The 22377-nt window shown below is 40.2% G+C and overlaps 1 protein-coding gene across 1 annotated transcript in view; it reads left to right on the plus strand.

Annotated features, from left to right (window-relative positions):
* egfem1 (EGF-like and EMI domain containing 1) overlaps nucleotides 1-22377 on the plus strand; it is a 63010-nt gene that overhangs the window by 9284 nt on the left and 31349 nt on the right. Inside the window, exons 5-6 of the mRNA XM_085429118.1 lie at nucleotides 15985-16107; nucleotides 20507-20629. Of these exons, the coding sequence (XP_085285244.1) occupies nucleotides 15985-16107; nucleotides 20507-20629 (246 nt within the window). The remainder of the gene's footprint in view (nucleotides 1-15984; nucleotides 16108-20506; nucleotides 20630-22377) is intronic.

Below are 22377 nucleotides of genomic sequence, written 5' to 3' on the forward strand. Positions count from 1 at the left end.
AAAGGTCCTGGGTTCGATTCCACCTTGGTCAACATGTTTTTTTTAACTACAAATTTATACACTATCACAGACCGGTAATTCATATTGATAATTTATTACAATTCTGCAAAGTTTTATGATTTTACCAGCTTTTCTAATATGGACCTCAGATTCTTGTTAACAGTCTATGGCAGAAATACATACAAGTACACAGCCTGATGAAGCAGACAGAAGCAGTACCTCTGATTGGTTCAGCATTTTCACCTCTTATCAGCACAAATCTCAGCCTCTTCTGCTGTTTTGATTAGAATTTTAAGCTTTTCCACCTTTTTTCAGTTACGTGAGAACCAGTTTGGCTCAATGAGTAGCTGAAAAATATCAGCCTCTTCTGCTGTTTTAGCAGGATTTCAGAGTTCAGCTTTTTCACTTGTTTTAAGCACAAATTTCAGTTTCTTTACCTCATTTCACAACAAAGTTCTTCCTCTTCACCTCTTTTCTGCTAATTTGAGCTTCTGCTCCACAGTGCACATTTTCCCTCTCATCATATCTTTGCTTGTGACCAGAACTCATTTGTCTCAGAGGGTAGGGCAGCTGCCGTGAGACCCGGTGGCAGAGGTTTGAATCCTACCTGTGACAGTTGCTACACATGTTCCCTGCTTGCATGCGTTCTGCTTTCTTGACACTCTCCAGTGTGTCATTACACATACAGCCATCTTCAGCAAGCACTTCTGCTTCTACACCTCTTTTCAGCTCATCTTTTTGCTTCTTTACCTCTTTTCAGCAGAAATTCTTCTGATTCACCTCTTTTCTGCCAAATGTTTAGCCCTTTCACCTCTTACCAGCACAATTCAAAGCAGCTTCTGCTAATTTCACCAGAATTGTCAGTCTCTCCACCTCTTCTTTGTGCGAATGAGTTTGGTGCAGTGAGGTGAGTTGCTGTGTTTAGACCAGAAGGGCCAAGTTTGGATCCTGCTCAGGGCAATATTTTTTGTGTTTTTCAACTTTTTCAGCTTTTTTCAGCAGACATCTTCAGCGTTAAGGCATCCACACAGCATTTTCGCAGGAAATGCAAATTTTTCTAGTTGTGTGGATGCCCTCAAGGGCATTGATTTGATTTCAAACTAAAAAGGTAATCATATTTCAGTATTTTGTTTACAGTTGCTAAAAAAGGTGATTGGCGAATTAAAGAACGTGTTTTTTTTAGAGTGAAAATTGCAATTCATTAAATCAATCAGAATCAGAATCAGAATCAGAATACTTTATTGATCCCTGGGGGAAATTATTTTTTGTTACAGTGCTCCATTTTAAACCAACATTAAGACAAGACAGACAATACGCTAACTAAGAATAGTACAATATATACATATATATACATACATACATACATAAGTCACTTATAAATAAATATTTGGAAAAGAAACATGTGTAGTTGTAGCAGCAAACAGTGTGTTAAGTGGATGCGTTGTACAGGGAGATGGCCACAGGCAGGAATGATTTCCTGTGTCGTTCAGTGGTGCTTTTCGGTAATCTCAGTCTCTCACTGAACGAGCTCCTGTGACTGACCAACATGTCATGGAGTGGGTGGGAGGTGTTATCCAACATTGTCTTTATCTTGGACAGCATCCGCCTCTCCGACACCACCTTGAGGGAGTCCAGCTCCATCCCCACAACATTGCTGGCCTTACGGATCAGTTTATTAAGTCTGTTGGCATCTGCGACCCTCAGCCTGCTCCCCCAGCATGCAACAGCATAGAGGATCGCACTGGCCACCACAGACTCATAGAAAATCCTCAGCATTTTCTGGCAGATGTTGAAGGACCTCAGTCGCCTCAAAAAATAGAGACGACTCTGGCCCTTCCTGTAAAGTGCTGTGGTGTTTTTAGCCCAGTCCAGTTTATTGTCAATGTGTACTCCAAGGTATTTATAGTCCTCCACAATGTCAACACTGACCCCCTGGATTGAAACAGGGGTCAAGTGTTTCCTGGTCTTCCTGAAGTCCACGATCAGTTCCTTGGTCTTTGCCACGTTGAGCTGCAGATGATTCTGCTCACACCACGTGACAAAGGAGTCGACCACAGCCCGGTACTCTGTCTCATCATCCCTGCTGATGCATCCAACCACCGCAGAGTCATCAGAAAACTTCTGAAGATGGCATGTCTCTGTGCAGTGGCTGAAGTCTGTGGTGTAGAGGGTGAAGAGGAAGGGGGAGAGGACAGTCCCCTGTGGTGCCCCTGTGTTGCTAATCACCTTGTCAGACACACACTGTGGGAGACGTACATATTGTGGTCTTCCTGTCAGGTAATCAACAATCCAGGACACCAGAGAAGCATCCACCTGCATCGCTGCTAACTTATCACCCAGGAGGGTCGGCCTGATGGTGTTGAAAGCACTGGAAAAGTCAAAAAACATGACCCTCACAGTGCTCGCCGGCTGGTCCAGATGGGTGTAGACACGATTGAGCAGGTAGATGATGGCGTCCTCTGTTCCGAGACGAGGCTGATAAGCGAACTGAAGGGGATCCAGATGTGGTCTTACTATGGGTCGCAGCTGGTCCAGGATGAGCCTTTCCAGGGTCTTCATGATGTGGGAGGTCAGTGCCACGGGCCTGTAATCCTGGGGGCCACTGGGACGAGGCGTCTTTGGTACAGGGACGAGGCATGATGTCTTCCACATCACCGGGACCCTCTGCAGGCTCAGACTCAGCATAAACAGTTTATGAAAGACTCCACACAGCTGGGGGGCACAGGCCTTGAGGACAAGGGGACTCACTCCGTCTGGTCCAGCAGACTTGCCTGAGTGAAGTCTCCTCATTTGCATCTCAACCTGGTATTGAGTGAAGGTGATGGGTGGGGGAGGGGTGTCAGGAATCTCACAGGAGGCAACATGTGAAGAGAGAGGCTGGCACAGTGGTGTGGCTCTGGATTCCAGGCTGACTGCAGGTGAGGTTGTGGGGGTGGGAGCAGACACTGTGGTGTCGAATCTATTGAAAAACAGATTCAACTCGTCGGCTCTATTCTCACCTCCCTCAGCTCCCCTGCTGTTGGTTGGCCTGAATCCAGTGATGGTCTTCATGCCCCTCCACACCTCTCTCATGCTGTTCTGCTGGAGTTTCCACTCCAGCTTCCTCCTGTAATTGTCCTTAGCCTCTCTGATCTTGTCCTTTAGTAACACCTGGACCTTCCTCACCTCCTCTTTGTTGCCCCCTCTGAAAGCCCTCTTCTTGTTGTTGAGGAGGGCTTTGATGTCCTTAGTCACCCACGGCTTGTTATTTGGGTAACAATGAACAGTCTGAGCTGGAACAATGGAGTCGGTGCAGAAAGTTATGTAGCCTGTGATACACTCAGTAAGCCCATTGATGTCCTCGGCGTGAGGCTCACAGAGTGTTTCCCAGTCGGTCACCTCGAAACAGCCCTGTAGTTCCGCTATTGCCTCCTCTGACCACCTCCTAACAGTCCTGGTGGTCACAGGTTCCCTCCTCACAATTGGCACATAGCGGGGGGTGAGGTGAATCAGGTTATGATCTGACCTACCAAGTGGGGGGAGGGAGGAGGAGCTGTATGCATCCTTGACGTTAGCATACAGTAAGTCTAAAGTTTTCTCTCCCCTGGTGGGACAGTCCACATATTGTTTGAATGTTGGTAGTGTATTGTCCAGTGATACATGGTTGAAGTCACCCGAGATCACAATAAAGGCACTCGGGTGCTGAGTCTGTAGCCGAGCTATGGCAGAGTGGATAGTGTCACATGCAGCTGTGGGGTTAGCAGAGGGGGGAACATAAACAGCCACCAAGATGACGTGAGAGAATTCCCTGGGTAAATAATACGGCCTGAGTCCAACAGCACACAGTTCAGTGTCCGGGCAACAAATCCTTTCTTTGATTGTTATGTTGGCAGGGTTACACCACCGGTTGTTAACTAAAACAGCAAGCCCACCTCCTTTACGCTTACCGCTAGCGATGCTGTCCCTGTCCGCCCGAACAGTGTGGAAGCCTTCCACGGAAGCATTCTCATCGGGAATGACCTGGTGCAGCCATGATTCGGTGAAACACATCAGGCTACACTCTCGGTATTCCCTCTGACTCCGTACCAGTGCTGAGAGCTCGTCGATTTTACTTGCCAACGATCGCACATTTCCCATCACGATAGACGGCAGACACGGTTTAAACCTCCTCCTCGCTTCGAGCCTCCGCTGTCTCACCGTCACCTTTTTTCTTCTCTTCTGTCCTTGACCTCTGCATCCCCGATGTGTTTTCCTCCAAATTTCAGCTGGTACAATGACAATGAGTTTATTTTTTTAATTACAAGCCTGACTTTCTCGTAGCAAACGACTTCCTGTCACTATTCATCCTGTCACTATTTCTTAAGATATATAACAAAGTGCGTTGTGAGGACAAAGGATATGTCAGCCTTGCCTTTTCACCACAGCAGATTTAGACTTCAAAAGAGGCAAAATGTACACTGAGAAAAAGCCGAACATTCTGACTCTGGTTTTAGTTCAAGTTACAATCCAGGCACTGCTCCCCCTCGCCTCTTTTCAGCACTCATCACTGACTGACTTTCTTGAACTGTTACTTTCTTTGGTGCTCTGGCCAAGTCGTGGTGGTAGAACCCACAGTGTGTTGTGCGGGCCAGCTGACCACCTGCTTCTCATTTCTGATGTGAGACAGTAGGCATCATCCAAGGAAATCTATGTCAGCCACTGACACCAAGGCCGGGGTGTTGACACTGGGAGGTCATAAACAGCCTGCATGTTGCCCGAAGCATGTGTTGAGACTCTGGAGCCGGCTCTGTAATAGTTCTATTTATCCCTGCTTGTGAATGCCACCCTGTCTCACTCTGTAAAGCTTTGGATTAGGCTTTGGTTTGGTTAGATTGGTGCATGTGTCTGTATAAAATTAAGAGACCATGGGCACATAACAGCGTGAGGACAGAAACCATCTGGTCCTCACTAAAGAAGCCTTGGCTGCTTTCAGTGCACTTTTGGAACAGTTGTTATGAACGGTGCTTAAGACTAGATCTTGTAGTGGGTGTTTTTAATGAGACAGCGATCAAAATCAATAGAAATTACAACTTTCTTGCAAAAAGTTAATTGATATAAGTTGTGATATTATAGGTAGCAACATCCAAACAAACTTTGTTGGGAATGTATGGTAGAACAAAGATTTTTCTAACACAAACAAAGTCACCAGGCGGTGTGTGAATTAAACTAAGTATATGTAGCAACAGAAGTGGACTGGACAGTTTTATTTCCAGACTTTAAATCTGAGGAACTCTGTTGACAGCCTCGGGGGAATTGCAGTTTCAGTGTAAATCACATTTTCTCTCATGGAATCTTCTTTCTTCATTTGAACTTGAATGTTTGATTCTGCGGACCTCGAGTTGTCTATTATCGGATCACATCTCACCCCAGTCACTGAGCTCCTGTCTGGACGGGATTTCTGTCAGATTAAACACACCAGTCTTTATCTGTGTCAGTGTTTGAACACTTGTGTACATATTTTTACAAAGGTGTGAATTAGATTGGGCTTGATTGTATGACATAAAGCTGAATGGATGGTGGAGATGGAGTTGCAGGAACACGTCTGCAGTCTTTAGTGTGGTAGATTACAGTAGGTTGTCTCTGAAAGTTTTCTTCTGTGATTGCCGAATGAAAAGGCTTCAATACAACTGAAGTTCTCTATGACTGTATTAAAGTTTTTCAATGAGCTACTGAAATGGGAAACAGCTATAGCTATAGAGGGAGTGGCTTTTCCTGCAGAGTTGTTAGGATGACTGCAATAAATAAAACAGTGGGAGACGGTGACTCAGTTACCACCAGGTCTCTTCTGTTGTGTATTTACTTTTGGTACAGGAAGCAGAGACTCTGTTTATTATGTGCATTTGACTATGTAAAACAGATTATAAACAGTCTGGCATAAATGGATGCAGTTTTGTTTGGATGTTGAAATTTTCTTTTAAGTCTTGGATTTTGTTGACTGTGTTTGTGCATTTTGATTTGTTTTACAGTATTTCAACAGTGAAATGTGTCCTAGAGAATCGGGAGTTATTTTTGTTTGTGTTGCAGCAGGTTTATATGTGCATGTGTTTGGATTTTCATGGTTCTCCTACCTAAATGTTATTTTTGTCGTTAATGTGTTTGAACAGAACTGGCTCTAGAGCCCCAGTTTTTAAGACCAATATGGAAACCACTGGAAAAATATTAAGAGGTAAAATAATGTAGACTGAAAGCAACACAGCAGTGTGCTTGTGAGAGGAAAAGTACTGCAGAGGTGTACTAAAGGTGTGCAGTTTGAGTGCTGTGGTCAGTAGGTCTGGAAAAGACGTTACTACATTAATAAAACTTAGCCTATCTGAAAGAAGGAAATACAGCCAGTAATAATGCAAACCCAGTAAATTAACAGATGTATCAATATGACACTTGGTTCATTAAGACATGGAAGAATCTGATGTATTACAATCAAGTATTTAATTAAATCATGTTTAACTTAATTACATTAAAAGACAATTTTAGTCTTGATTCTGTACAAATTTGATATAAGGTCAGAATGTATGAAAAAAGTCATCTTTTTTAGGATTCATATGTAAATGCTTTTGGAAAAATAGAAATATTTTAAAATAAAAATAGCTTGCAGCCAACATGAAAAAAACAAAACAAGACAAGAACATTGGTTATACTAGTCGATATTCAGAAAAGATTCTTATCTGGAAAAGATAAACACTTTAGATGCTGTTAAAAAGTTTTAGACCCTCCTACTCTCCACACACAGATGTCTGAGGAACTTCAAAGAATGGGGATGCTATTTTCTGGGAATTGATTGGTCAGTAGGTGACGATTTCATACATGTTGAGCTCTAATCTGGAACCTAATCTGATCTGTGTTAGTGCACAGCATATGTTACCATGGCAAGCTACCGCAGTAAGAAGTTAACCATGTTCATAGTACTGAAAACCAGGTTTAACCCTGAATTTACCAAGGAAGATTCAACTAGCTTTGTAGAACAGCTTCCTGCACTATGAACCAAGTCCAGCATATCCAGGTTATCTTTTTGTTTTCTGGATTCACTTTCCTCACCGCTGGTGATCAGGATAAGCGCTCACACAAAGCTGATTATCAACTCCTTAAATTAAACCAGAGTTTCCACTGCAGGTTGATATGATGGGGTTGGCGTTGGCAGCATCTAACCAGTATAAAAGGGTTTTTTCCATGGGTCATAACACTTTTCTTCCACAGAAAATGATCCCTATGAGTGCTACCTACACCAGAGACATCAGATGGTGTTTCAAAAATCGCTACAAAATATAAAATATACACCTGTAAAATACAAAACTGTTGTAAAGAAACATGGTTAACCATGTTTAACACTGAAGTTACACAAATAAAACAAAATCCTGTTTTGTAGTACTGGCTTTAGGGCTCTGGTTGTTGTGTTTGTAGCATTTCAAACACATATTACCAGCAGGGAAGTTTCAGAGTGCCTTTGGGAACATCAACACTCATAACATGATTGAAGGTGTTTCTTTACTTTATATATATATTTTTCTATCATATAAATGCCACTAATGATATCGGCAAATACCTAATATCGACTGAAATTGACTGACATATAGACATATAGACACATTCTGTCTCTCACAGTTGAAGTGTACCTCTGGTGCAAATTACTGACCTCTGTCATCATTTTAAGTGGGGGAACTTGCACAATCGGTGGCTGACTAAATACTTTTTTGCCCCACTGTATGATAATGGTCGAGCTTTAGTTGGGCTCTGCAGATTTGTACATATGCTAAGCTCATTGCATGTTTCCTCTTTGAGTATTCTGTGGAGGTGTTTATGCAAATTCTTGTACCTTACGCTTGACTGTTTCCATTTTTCACACAAGAAAATTAATGTTTCCTTCATACATCATTTAGGACCGGTTCAGGGAACATACTGGAAATTGTTAACTCTAATCCATTGGGTTTTGAATATAGCTAAAAAATATTTGCAACTTGGAAAAGATTCAGGAAAAATGATTTGGTAATGTCTTCACTTGGTATGGTGTATATCCTTTATAGAGCCTCTGCCAGTGTTTAGTCCTCTGTCTTCTACTGCTTTCACATGTCTTTGGCAGTAATATCACACATTCCTGGATTTGACTCTGGACAGAAAGAAAAATCTGTTCAGGATGAATTTTTACTGGTATGCCTGTTCCTGCTCTGAACTTTAAAAAGAGTGTCAGTGAAACAATCTGTCCGTCAAGAAAGAGAAAAAAACCATAGTCTCTTTCAGGTCTCTGGAAGTAATTAAGCTCAACGATGTAGTCAAGCCAAAATATCAATATGTGGTTACAATAAAAACATGGCTGAGGAAAAATAAATAAATCTAGTCCTAGATTTAATTTGATAGAAATGTTCGTGAAGACCCAGAATGAAGGTGTATAACGTCTTAGTAGCTCCTGTGGTTGTTCTCACAAAACAGTGATGTCTTTCACAGGTTTGGAAGGAATCCTCTTAACTAACATACCATGCGGGGAGTTTAGCTTCTCTAAGTCTTTCCGTGCACTTAGGTCATAGCAGAGCTCCAGGTGAGTTTTGAGCATTGTGCTTTAACTCCTAAGCAACAGAAGCAGATTGTTCTTTCCCTCTAGGTACAAAGGAGTCATTTTAGAACAGTTGTAGTTCCAAATCATTGTCAACAACTATGATCTTAACACAACCTGGGATATAAGACAGCACTCTAAAGTCCCAGCTCACACATGTGCAGCAGGCAGTAATTTATTTAAATTATGACAACTGTGTGGTTGTAATGATGGCAGGCTGGAGTGCTTATGTTGGTCTTGTCTGAAAGGTTTCTGCAACAATAATTTAGGTCATGGCTACTAAAGTCTGTGAGGTGTGGAAGTCATAACGTTTGTTTCTGACAGAACTGAAGTGCAAATGTCTAAATGACCTCTGACAGGTCGGTTGTTGCTTTGGCTAGCGCTTTGTGTTTTTAATAATAGTGGTTAATGAAAAGCTTCACTGAAGGTTCCTGTGCATCTCTGGCGTAATATGTGCTTAATGACTGAGAAACCAATACCAATCTCCCAAGACATGTTTTAAACACATGGTAGCGATCAGCTTTTGAAAACTGAGTTAAAAGCCGCAGATGCCTCTGGCTGAATACATCAGACCTTACAGCAAGTTAAAATTAAATGTTGAACTCTAATAGTGATTGGATGCCAGAGGTTTCCATGATCCACAGAAAAAACTGTATCATCATAGTTATAGTCATGTGTGATTTTTCAGGATAAACATAGTTTGTCTTCTTATTAAACACTGAGACTAAGACAGTGATAATGTTTGTTATGTGCTAGCGTTGCTTCCTTTGTGACCTGTGCACCCAGTCATCCTGTTTTCATTCCTGAAGTCTCTATATGTGGATGTAGGAATCATATGCCGAGACACAGACCGTGAATATGGCTCGTCTAACAGCAGGACACAGGGGGGAGCAAGGCAAGTGCTACATGATCAGCATAGCTATCAGAGGAGGGAGGAACATTAGATCAATTGCTGCCATGTGACAGGGAAGTAGCCACATGCTAAAAAAAACACCCCGGCATCTTTTCAAATGCATTTAGCTATCATTTTTATCAGGTTAATGCTGAACAGGCCGCAGCTAATGGTCTGTGAGATGAGCCATGTGCACTCAAGGCTCACTGTTGAATTCCTACAGTAGCAGTGGAGTTATTCTTCCATGAACTCGGTTTGGCTGTGCTCTATAGTGTTAGTTTTGGGTTTAGAAAAATAAGCCTAAGATAGAGGCCCCCTTTTTCGAGATTTTTGAAGTAGACAAGTAGTGAGTTTTCCACCAAGAAAGTGCCCCAGAGTTCTGAAAACTACTTTAGGGAAGTTAGCAAAAGGGATAAAAACCTTTTTTGGCCTTCACTAATCTAAAACTGGAGAAATATCTGATATGCAGCTGTTTGGCTATAAAGCAAGCAGTGCAATTCTGATTGTTTTTCAGTGTGAACTTTTCTCAGAAGAAGATAAAAAAAAATGCTATCTTGACCTTTTGTTGTCTTGTAGAAGAACATCAAAGAGCTGAAAGCGCTGTGAGTCATTCAGGCCTACACACTTCACTAGTTTCTCTAACAACATGGTTTTCTTTATAACTCGTGTTCTTGCTCATTTAAAGGTAAACTTTTCCTTTAACATATGACAGTAAGTAGGCAGCATTAGCAGTCAGTAGCATTAGGGGAAATGTTGGAAGTGAATGGTGAAAGTTAGAACATGCTGACGCTGTGTAACTTAGTACATCTTACTACGTGTAATAATTCTCAAAAGCTAGAAAGACCCTGGCATGGATGTTGTTTCACAATGAAAAGTAAATAGTAACGTTCAAAGCTTTATTAAACTGAAAAATCATCCTTAGCACGATCATGTTTATTCCATATCTGAAACAGCAATACTGAGATGCTGAACAATCTTCTACATGCAGTACAGTTAGGCATAAATCTACATCCATGTTTCATCCTCTCTGTGGAAGGCATTTTTGAGGAAGATAGTTTTCCCAGATGTTGAAGAAAACTTGATGGAATTATGGGGCAAAAAGTTCAAATAAGACTATCAAGCCAGGGGCTCCAGTTCAACTTTTCTATCCCAATTAATGAACTGGGTTTTAATGTTGGAACTTTGGTAATTACAGAGAAAAATGCTGGTGTTGTGCGCGGATTAAATGTTGGGGGAGAAAGCAGGATAGCACACAGTTGTTGTGATTCATGTCTCTTGTACTGCACTGTCAGAGAACAAATAAGGTTTTATTATTTACTATTAGGAAATGAAAGATAAGAAAAAAAAAGCATGTTTACACCAAGTAAATAATCTGTGTCCCCCTAAAACATCTGATCCATCCTTACAATAAAAACAAGTTTTGAAGAGACAAATGGGAAGCATGTGAGCTGCACAAGTGAGTTCACCACATGGTTGAAAGTGAGCAGGGCTAAATGTTTGTCACATAGAAAATTAAGAGCAAGGAGAAAGGAAGCTTTTCAAAATACTTTCTCACATATCAATGCGTCATATTAACAAACCCAGCTATCCAAAATTAGGGCTTTCCATCACCAATGACCAGCTCTGCCTTTCTCCTCCTCTGTTATTGTATGCTTCAGAAGGGACTTAAAGACAGTTGGCATTCTTCCTAAATGTTCTGAGCCATGATTGATTGTATCCCTTCCTCAAGCTCGCCATATCTTGAAAACAATCCACCTTTTGTCTCATCTTTAGTTGCCGCTGAGCAGATTGTTGAAGCTTACTTCCTTCTCTGTGACAGGTTCTTTAAGCTCCTCAGCTGTCCCTGAATAACCTTTGACCTTTCGGTATGGTTCACAAGGTCTTTTGCTTTTTCTCCGCAATGGGACACTTCTACATCATAGCTAACACACATTTTCAGCTTCGATAAATAATAATAAATACAATATATATATATATATATATATACATATATGTAAAACAAATCACTAATGGAGCAATGCACTGGAAAAAGATACAAAATCATCACTTGGAACAGCTCACATTTGAAATATTACATCTCATTGGCAAATAGCAGTTATGTGGAGCTGCTGAAGTAGAATAGCTGAGTAAGAATGTGTCCTGTTTCATGAACGTTTCCAAAAGTTCATGGTGTATATGTCGAGCATAATCTCACAGTTTAAATAATCTTTTTGGTAATGTGTAACATTAAGTTAAATAAAAAGGCTGAAAAATGGCCTGTTATTGTAGAGAAGTGTGAGCTGAGGCTTTTTCTTTACTGGTCTGTCTGGTAAGTATTTCTTTTCACAGTTAACTTGCCATAATAGAAACAAACCTAGAATAGGTGGGAAATAAACACCGGTCCTGCTCCAGACCCAAATTCCATCTATTAAGGAAGAATCAGTAAATTTACTCAGGCTTGAATTTCACTTACCACAACTGAAGCTCTGCTGCATTCATTGAAGAGTGCTGAGAGAGACAAATCATGCAGCCAAAGCCTGCTGATTCAGTTATTGATCCAGACTTGTATCTTTAAATGTTTTACCATGAGGAAAATGGGCACATTGCTGAGGGTTTGTTGATTTATTTAATGTCCATGTACTAAAGGTAGTTTTTTTTTCTAGGGGAAGGAAAAACGGTGGTCCTTGGAGAAACTGGAAAGAGGGGGGGCACTGTATGCTATGCTGAAGACAGTAATGTCAATAACACCTGATGAGATATCCAGGAATAAGGACTTGGTGGTTGATAGTTGTCTATGGAGAACACAAAAGCATTCAAACAGCTGTCCTCTCTGTTCGGCCTAACTGATGGGAAACAAAAATCACTTCCATTCATAAATGAAGAAGAAAACAGTTTCCGTCTTGTTTTGAACTTTATCAAGATAGATACATGGATACATTACAAGAAGACGAAAGCTCTGGCAGAAGGCTCACAAAGCCATCTGTTGCAACAAGTTGAGATCATATACAGTATCGCTATGTTTAAAATCGATAGCTTCCTGATAAAATAAGTTAGTTGCACTACTTCGGCTCTATGGTGACCCCTTGGGTAAGGAAGGGAGCAGCTGAAAGTACCTTCTTTTGATGACTGTCTGCAGAGATTTTGAGGCTGAATTATGTGGAATTCTATAACTAAGTAAAAAATACATTAAATTCCTGCATATAGGTGACGGTTTAAATGGAAAAACATTTTTGTTTTTTCAGTCTTCCCATTAAAATAAGTGCTATTCAGTAACGATGACAGGGCGACACAGTTCACATCGCTAACACTTTTTAAGCGTTGCGTTGTTTTGTGCTGGAAAAAGCTGGATTTTAAAAATGCCCTGAAAGGCACTAAGTGAACACTTCTCCCTGCACACCATCTTGATGGTGATGACAAATGACCCTGAGCTAATACGGAGAGCTCATTAAGGCTCCAGGGAGCTGCAGGATCAAAGTGGGGATGTGTGAGTGGGGGGGGGCAGGGCTGTAAGGTTAAGAGTCTATGTCACTTCCTTGTGAGTTGATGAAAAGTATAGAACAGGGTTGTGTCTCTGTGGACAGCTATAGGTATGCACATGTGTGTGTGTGTGTTTTCCCGGATGGGCATAAAGTTTCTTAGAGCCTCTTCTTGTTAAAGATGAATGGGAAGAGTGTTGGACTTCCATGTAAGTAAAGGCTTGTAAAGCCAAGGCTTACATTATTTATGTGTATTTTTCTGAGGAAAACAATGTGCTAATTATAAAAATAAAACAACTAAGGAAAAGTGATTTACAAAGACCTAAACCCAAAAGATAAATATCTGTAATATCAGCACTGATCATTGTCTCCTTCAGAAATTCTTGAAATTAATTGTGAATCTGTGTCTCCCTTTACATTACCCAGAAAACCCTGCATGCCCTTGGAAACCAAGTGTGGGTGTGGCCTGAAAAAGAAATATGGCGACCCATCCTTTGTTTCTGAGGTCCTGCAGAACTCTGCAAACTTTTAAAATCCTGTAACAACTAATGTTCAAGCGAAGCATTCAATTTCTGAGGATATTTGTCACGGCTGCTGCTTTTCCTTGCTTCTGATTTCACCCACTGTAAAATATGGAGCCGTATAGTATCTCTTTATCTCCACAGGGAACACACATGGTTGCAATAATTCAGCATCGCTCGTCCAAACTATGGCTCTTTGCATCACATCGCATGAAAGGATTTGAATAGGCTATTGATAACGCATCTTGCGTGCTCAGCTGGAGACAATTTTGTCTAAACTGACTGCTGTGGCTTTGTGCTGTTATCAGGAAGCAGCTTTCAGCACAGACTCAAATCCTTTCTTTATTTCTTATTTTTTGAGAATGCAGATGTGGGGAAACAGATATATTATCAAGTATTTTACCTGAACAACATAAACAGTTTTTCATACCCTGTTGTCTTTTAATAACTCTGGCCAAGTCATCGGTTGCTTCATGGGTGTCTTCCCCCTGCAGGCTCAACATAAGAGTACTGCTGAGTATGTTAAAATCGAAAGCCTTTTTTTTTCTCCCCCGAAACCAAAGGCTTTGTTTCATGGCTTATGTAAAATGTATGTGCCTTTAGATTAGCCTTTGCATAGTTAGATAGCGGTATATTGAAGAAATAGGACATTATTCCTTCATTACCCCTTGAAAAGCTAAACAAATCTTAAAAACCACCATTAAAAGCATGTTATTTTATAATAGCATGTTAATAAAAAAAGATTATGACTTTCACAAAGTGATACATCAGACTAATTTAAACAAACACTGTTGTCGTGTTCCTTCAATCTAATAAAAACAAGCTGCCAAACGATGCATTTTTTAAAAGCACGCCGTTTCCTGTTTTTTTTCCCAAACTGTTTCTCCACATTGGAAATTTCCTGTTATTCAGAATAAACAAACTCAATGTACAGTGAGGGGCCATTTAATCTTTTTAACAGATGGCGACAAGATACTAAATAATATTTCCTTTCCACCTTCTCTGACAGGAGATGTCTATATCTGATGTATGCATATCACTGACAGCGTATCCCTTTTCGAAACCAGTCCTGTAACAGTGTATCATGGACCAGAACTACTGTGGCAAAAAACAGCATTTTACACTCATTGATCAGGATCAAGTCAGCTGTATAGACTTGATCCTGATCAATGAGTGTAAAATGTTACACTGCTGTTTTCTATCTTTGGATTGTAGGGACAATAGGTGCCAACCTCATCTGACCAGCTATAAGTAATGGCGTGGGATAGTAAAGGTGGTATGAAAGATTGTAGTGTTTTCAATAGAAAGCAGTTTAAACAGTGGGGACTTCAGTAAAACAGAAATACGCAAAAAAATAAATAAATTAAAAAAATTAAAAAAAGTATTTCTGTATATCAAATGAAAGCCCGTTTTACAAACCAGAAACTATTTTAAAGTAATGCCATAAATGAAAATGTCTTCCTTTGTTGCTCGATTATAACTACTGCAGATGTTAGCAACATTTACCAGACCTGCCTGTTATAAATCTTCAGCCAACAATCTGTCTACTATAAAAATAATACTTAGAGCAATATCTCATTGCCATGTGTCATAGATCATTCATATTAATAGGGTTTCTTGTTACCGCTTCATGCATATTAGAAGATAAAGGAAAATTTGTGTGGTGATATCACACCAGATTAGAAGGTTGGGAAAACCAAGTAAGAAGTAAGGTTAGATAAACATATTAAGACTTTGAAAAGAGTTTTAATGCCAGTATTTTTTTTTTTTAAATTTGACCTCGAATGAGGACTTTTAGTTGGGTAGTAGAAGGGACACTTAGAAGATCTCCTCAATTCCATTGACATGCCTTCTGTAGAGGAAACAGAGTCTAGGGACAAAAGGGATGACTAAGCCATCACTGGAGGTGAGGTCACTGAGGTAGTTTGGCGAGGCCTCTGGAGTGGATGAAATTTGTCCCGAGTTTCTCAAGGCTCTGGATGTTGTGGGGTTGTAACAGCTAACACGCATATGCAACGTTTGTGGAAGTTGGGGAGATTGTACCTGGACTGAAAAACCTCTTCAAGAAGAGGGTCTGGATGGTGTGCTTCACGTTTAGGGGGATCATACTCCTCAGCCTCCCCTGGCAAGGTCTTAGTCCATCTCTCTTGGTTGTGCCCTGTGGGTAAACGGAGTGTTAGGTTCGGTGGTCTCAGGATTGTGTCTCTTGCACTTGAGCAGTTTGTGGTTGAGCAGCAGGGATGAGACTTTCTCCTGTTCTTTCATTGTGCTTCATGAGTGCACCGATCCTTAAATCCTGTCAATAGACTTCAATTTTATTTATATATCACTAAATCACAACAACAGTTCCTCAAGACGCATTGTATTGTAAGGTGAAGACCCTAAAATAATACAAAGAAAAAAATAAAAAGAAAGGAAAGAGGCAAACAAACAAAAGCCCTACAAAGAGTTTAGGATGCAGTGAGGCCAAAAATCCTTTTGTCACATTTAATTAAGCTGCAATGTTTTGTTAACTGTGAATTAACTTAGTGAACTTAGCCTTCAATGTTCTTCTTTCAGATGTTAACGAATGTGAAGTGGATGAAGGCGGCTGTGAGGGGTACTGTTGCAACACCATTGGCAGCTACTACTGCAAGTGCCCTGAAGGCAGTAGGTTGGGGCCAGATGGCAAGGCCTGCAATGGTAAGGTGGACATCTAGAAATAGCTGGCGTACAAACACTGACCTCCTGGGTTAACTTCATTGTTATTATTATAATATAATATAATATAATATAATATACTATAATATAATATAATATAATATAATATAATATAATATAATATAATATAATATAATATAATATAATATAATATAATATAATATAATGTGCCTGTGAATTTGTTATCATTTAGTAGTGCTACGACTCTGTTCTCTGTAATCGAGTTCATGTAACTCAGTACTAATGACTACTGAGCGTCATGTTTATGTGTCCCAGCTTGTGTAACCCCATAGCAAGACGGCCCCTAGCTGATTAATTATGACATCACTATAAAGCTTTTTGCACAGAAAGCCCTAAATGCGATCATCTTCTCTTCCAACATTTTATGGCAGTCCACTTTCCTGCTTCAATTTACCTTTAGTCTGAAATCATAAATGCACTGAGTAATTAGTTACAGGAACTACAATGAAGGCATTTTTGCATGGGCTTACTTTGGCTGCTTGTCTGCCTGTGGTCAAGTTTTTCCCAGCGAGATAGCATCGCAATCAAGACACAGTCACGGAAATTCTGTGCAAGTTTATTAGGGTAAAAAATAACGTTATGGTAGAGACATTAGGTGCCAATCATAACGTTATTTTTGATGCAACTTCCCATTTGAAACAGTCAAAGTTACGGCACCAAAACCGCTTGGTTAGGAAAAAATAATTATGACATTGCAGGAAAACACTGGCGTGATCCATTTTTCAGCATCTGCCCATCTTCTTCTCCTTCCTAATCCTTTCTCAATCTCTTGATTAGAAGCTTTACTGGAGTTGTTTCTTTATGCAGATGATGCACTCAGTGTTCATCTACTGTATAGGCAGACATATGCCATCATTTACATGAGCCTGTGGTACTGTGCTCCATCAGCAATAGCACAAAAAATGATCACTGTACATTTAATTTAGGCCTTTATTTTACCATTCATTGTATACTTTTTGGGCTTTTTAAACTCAGAGAGAAAAAAGTTAACTTTAGAAACTTTTACATAGTGACACCTATTATTTTGACTAAAAACATTGGTGCCATCTATAAATGAACGTGAGCATTTGTTCACATTCATCCATGTGAGGTAATTCAGTGGCCTTTGTGTTTTCTCCCTAAGTATTTCTTGAATCTGCTACATTTAAATGATCTGGCCTCTGTAGACCTACACATGCATCTGTCCACACAGGCAGTGCTGATATATTATAACAAGCGTGCCCTCCCAGTTCATCTGTCTTCTTTGAAAGAAATACGCTGAGTTAGCGGCGCGCCCATTTGTTCCTAAAAGCTACAGGTGTGAACAAATGCTCCTGATCTTTGACCTTTAAGACAGGATAGTGTCACTCTAACATTTTTATGCCTCACAGGTTGCTGGAGAAGTCAGGAGTGAGCAGCATTAGCAGCATTAGCAGCTGTTCATTTCTTATTTTAGGGGCTTTTGTGTGAATTTGCGTGAAAGTACAACCTGATACTTACATAGCATTTTTCACTTGCACCAAACACTCATAGACTCACACTCCAATAGATGCATCAAGGGCAACTTGGGGTTCAGTATTTCGCCTAAGGACACTTTGACATGCAGGTTGGAGGAGCCAGACCGGGGCGGGTGACCCATTCTATCTCCTGAACCACAGTTGCCCCATTTGTTCACTACATGTGGTTAAATTACTGGCAGAAAAGAGTGTTTTTGACTTTAACATGTGGCAGAAAAGAAAGTGACGTTACTATTTTTAGAGTTTTATCTGACCAAAACTGAAGCACCCTGAAGATTTTGGTGAGAGAACTTGCTTTGAGTTTTTGGTTCTCACTAAAATGGGCTCTTTTAACATTCAGACTACCTTTTTTTAAAAAAAGAAAAAAATTCTACCTCATTTGTGCCACTAAAGCAGTTCAGCAGCATGTTAGTAGGGCTGCTGTTTCGCCTAATTGTATGTGTTAGCTCAACAATTCTGCTGTCACATGATATGACCTCCTGACCTGTGACACCTCCAGCCCTGCATGCACCTCACTGTGTGTCTCACGCTGAAATGATCTCAACTGGGGAAACCAATAAGCAACCTTGACAAACTTTTTTCTGTTCAGCTGTTTTGGATGTTAAGCATCATTCACAATAGTAGTCATACAAAAGAGCCTTGTTTCAGTGGCACACACCTTACGAGTGCAATGTGCAGTAAATATTTCTAACATCCATGTATATGTTCAAAGAATGGGGCAAACCACTAGGAATTTCTTTAGGCGACTATAGTCTTGCAATCACTTTGGAGAGGATTGCCCACATGGGTTTGCCAGATATTTAAATGTGTAGAAAGCAAAACACAAACACAAATAAATGCACACATAAACTACATGAAAGTGATTTAGTATATTTGTAGTACTTAGGAAATTCTCTGACCTCAGAGAAACCAGAATTATGGTTGTGTTGTGCATGCTCAAATAAACTGAACCACATGTTCCTGGGAAAAATACAAAAAGAAAACACAAAATAAAACTTTATTTGGGCAGTCATTGCACACACAGGCCTAACAAAGGAATTAGTGTAATCTCAAAAAGTCAGAGATGACAAGCAGGAAGAGTTTTGGAGGATCTTATGAGCACCGTCCCCAATACGTATACGTGAGTTGAGGTTTCAGGTTTTTGGCTTCACGGCTTCCTTCTCTCTGACACACACTATAGGAAAAACAGTGAACAAATGAATCGTGTGCAAAGAGCATGATAAACCACTCATCACTCACACCAAAGAAAGTGTAGTTGTAAAAGTCTTGATGATATTCACTGTTTCATCGTTTTGTTCACAGGAGACATAATATGCAGTTAGCTCTTAGTGTTTTTCTTCACTAGTAAAACTGAAGGAGCTGATGGGGGAATAAGCCGAACAGCACACTTAATAATTAACATTTTAAAGCATGAGAAATTGGAGCTTAAAATTGGTTAAAATTACACAATTACACCTCTTTATTCCACAATCCCGTAAAATTGCGTTATTCATTTTCTGTTATTTGGCGTGCGTCAAACGAAATGTTTAATTAGACCACCTCAAAGCTGGGTGGGACTTTTTTTTAAAATTAAGGATGTAATAAATTCCTTGTTTCTAAAAAGCTCATTTTAATCCTTCATTAAATTGAACGCTGTTCTCTCACAACTGACCACAGTTACAGGTGTCTCATTCATGAGCAAAGCGAAAACTTTTAATCAAGAAGCAGAGAAACTGTTCCATATTCATCACTGTGATGGCTGCAAATTTCATATTTGAATCAGTCAGAAGCAAGGCGTGGTGCATGCAGGGGCGGATCCAGAGAAATTTTCTTAGGGTGGCATGAAGGTGGCAAAGAAATCAAATGGGGTGGCAAAATCAAAGCCTCCCCCCCACCCAAACACATATGCACAAAACAAAACGACTACACAACAGAACAGCTACACAAGACAACACAATACACTAAGTATACACTCCACACTAACCATCACAAATCTCCCACATCTAAAAACTCTCTCTCACACACACACTTGCTCGCTCTGTCTCGCTGCTGTTACAGTCACTCCCAAAACTTTTCCCTCTTCCTAAACAACCAAATTCCATATGTTGACTTTTTTTTGAATTGGTCGACATGGTGCATTTGTCCACCGATAGGAAAGCGGTGGCTTTTTCCCCTTTCTTTACTGTTTTCGCGCTGTCCTTAGAAAACGCTTAAAACACACACACACAAAAACCTGACGACAGTATTTAGGAAAAAAGCGTGGCTTATATATATTATCATAACTCTGGATTTACTGGCCTGTAATTAAAATGTAAAAACTTTGAAGTCTGAACTTTCAGTGTGGGTTGAAATAGAAACTCAGCGTGGCTGCAGCTTGTTGCTATGTCACCTTAAAATAGTCATGTGATTTGGAGGTGCAGCGTGTCGGTGGACCACAGAGGGTTCATAACACTCACCTTTCTTCCATTTCCAGAGTGTAACATCCAAACACCTGTGTAAAATCCGAAATTCCCATGTTGTTGTTCAAAATGTGCTCTGGCACAATCATAAGCATGGCTTGCTACTGAAAGCAAGAAAAAAGCCGGTCCTGCTATGGGCTGAACCATTTGTTAATGTTGCAGGGCGGGAACACTATCCAATACATTCAGTTTTAGCATTTATATTCACTGTTGACTGTAACTACACTCAAACTGTTAATGCTATCTTATTTTAATAAACAACACTGTCATATGCAAAACTGGGGTGGCACTTGGGGTGGCAAGGGATCATTTTAGGGTGGCACTTGCCACCCCATGCCACCCTTCTAGATCCGCCCCTGGGTGCATGAATACATATAAATATATATCTGTATGAGGTATGCATGCATTGCATATCTGTGTGTTCAGATGTAGATGAATGTGAGGAGCTCAATGGAGGATGCCAGCAGACATGTGTCAACACACCGGGCTCCCATCACTGTGAGTGCAGTGAAGGCTTCCGCATGCACTCAGATGGTCGAACTTGTATCGGTAAGTACTAAAGAAAAGGATTTACAGCACTTGTGGAAACTGTTTTCTATCTACTCCTCCCCACACCGTATTTTTCCCACATTAATAATTCAGGATTTTTTGCAATCATTCTCTTTGTAATAAAACAGATAAAATACAGTTTTTTAAAAAAATGGTTTGAATTTATTGCACTTTTGAAGGATAGCCTGACATTCTGAGAATTTGCTTGTGAGCTTTCTTTCCAAGCTTTTGATGGGAATATTAATGTCAATCTCACCATATTTATTTTATGAAACTTAAGCAACAGATCATCTGGCGATCAGAGCCCTTTACTACACGTTCATGACATTAGAAAGGTTATGCCATACAAATACTTAGGATACACACTGATAATGCACTTACTCGGAACATGGATGTAGAAAGTGTGTATACGAGAATCCATCAGCATCATTGTCTCTGATGTTTTTAGTGTTTATGGCAATATTTTGTCATTTATGCTTAGGTCTGTGTGCAATTTTCGTTTTTTGTTGTTGCCATGATTTGTGTTGATCTTATCTTATCTTATCTTATCTTATCTTATCTTATCTTATCTTATCTTATCTTACCAAGAGTGCAAACTGGAGGCATAACTGACATGTATACTTTCTCAACTGCTGGTTAACACAAATCTGTAATAAGTCCGTAAACAACTCAGTGCTTTTAAACATGCAGACATGGTCAAGATGATCTGCTGAAGTTCAAACTGAGCATTACAATAGGGGAAGAAAGGTTGTTCGTGCCAGACGAGCCAGTCGAAGCATTTCAGAAACTGCTGAGCTGCTGGGATTTTCCCACACAACAATTTCTATTGTTTACAGAGAACAGTTCAACAAAAAGAAAATATCCAGTGAGCGGCAGCTTGCTGGGCGAAAATGCTTTCTTAATGTCAGAGGTCAGAGGAACATGGTAAGACTGCGTCAAGCTAACAGGAAGACATTAATAACTCAGATAACCAGTCATTACAGCCACGGTATGCAGAAGAGCATCTCAAGATATGAAAACTTGGACTACAGCAGCTGAGGATGACAGTGGGTGCCATTCCTGTTAGCTAAGAGCAGGAACCTGAAGCTACAGCTCACAATAGATGTCTGAAAAAATGTTGCCTGCTTAATGAGTCTAGATTTGTGTTGCAACATTCAGACGGTAGGGTTCAGACTGCGGGTGTTGGCATAATGGTGTGGGGAATAGTTTCTTAGCACAACGCGAAATCGTAATCCCAAAGTCGGCGATATCATGGATGTGGAGCAAATGTGTGACGCTGTAACATGAACCAAACTCTCTGTGGAATGTTTCCACCACCTCGATAAATCTGTGCCACAAAGAATTAAGGGTGTTCTGAAGCCAGGATTAGCAAGGTCTACATAATGAAGTGGCCAGTGAGTGTTCAGTCCAATGAAAACCAGACTTCATTGGTAGCAGTCACTGAACACAGTTAATGCCAGAACTAATTTCTTCACTTTGGGTTTTGTACAAATGTAACAAACAAATGTAGTGAAAAAAACAGAATGAAAGCGTAGAAGCTAGAGCTTCATTGAATAATCCTTGTGAGAAATTCAGACACAATTTAAAAGGAGAAATGCAAGGCGGTAAAGTACTTTTACCCTTTTAGGACCATAAAATTTGTCATTTAATGAAACAATTTATTACTTGGAGAAAATCGGTACATCTCTGTTTCTATGTATGTCCCCTAATGCCCTCAGTTTCCAGCTGCAGCTTTGTGTTAAAAGATA

The sequence above is a fragment of the Rhamphochromis longiceps genome, linkage group LG14 (assembly GCF_057381845.1).
Source record: "Rhamphochromis longiceps isolate RC_006_pf linkage group LG14, R_longiceps_female_GT1.1, whole genome shotgun sequence".
Lineage (NCBI taxonomy): Eukaryota > Metazoa > Chordata > Actinopteri > Cichliformes > Cichlidae > Rhamphochromis > Rhamphochromis longiceps.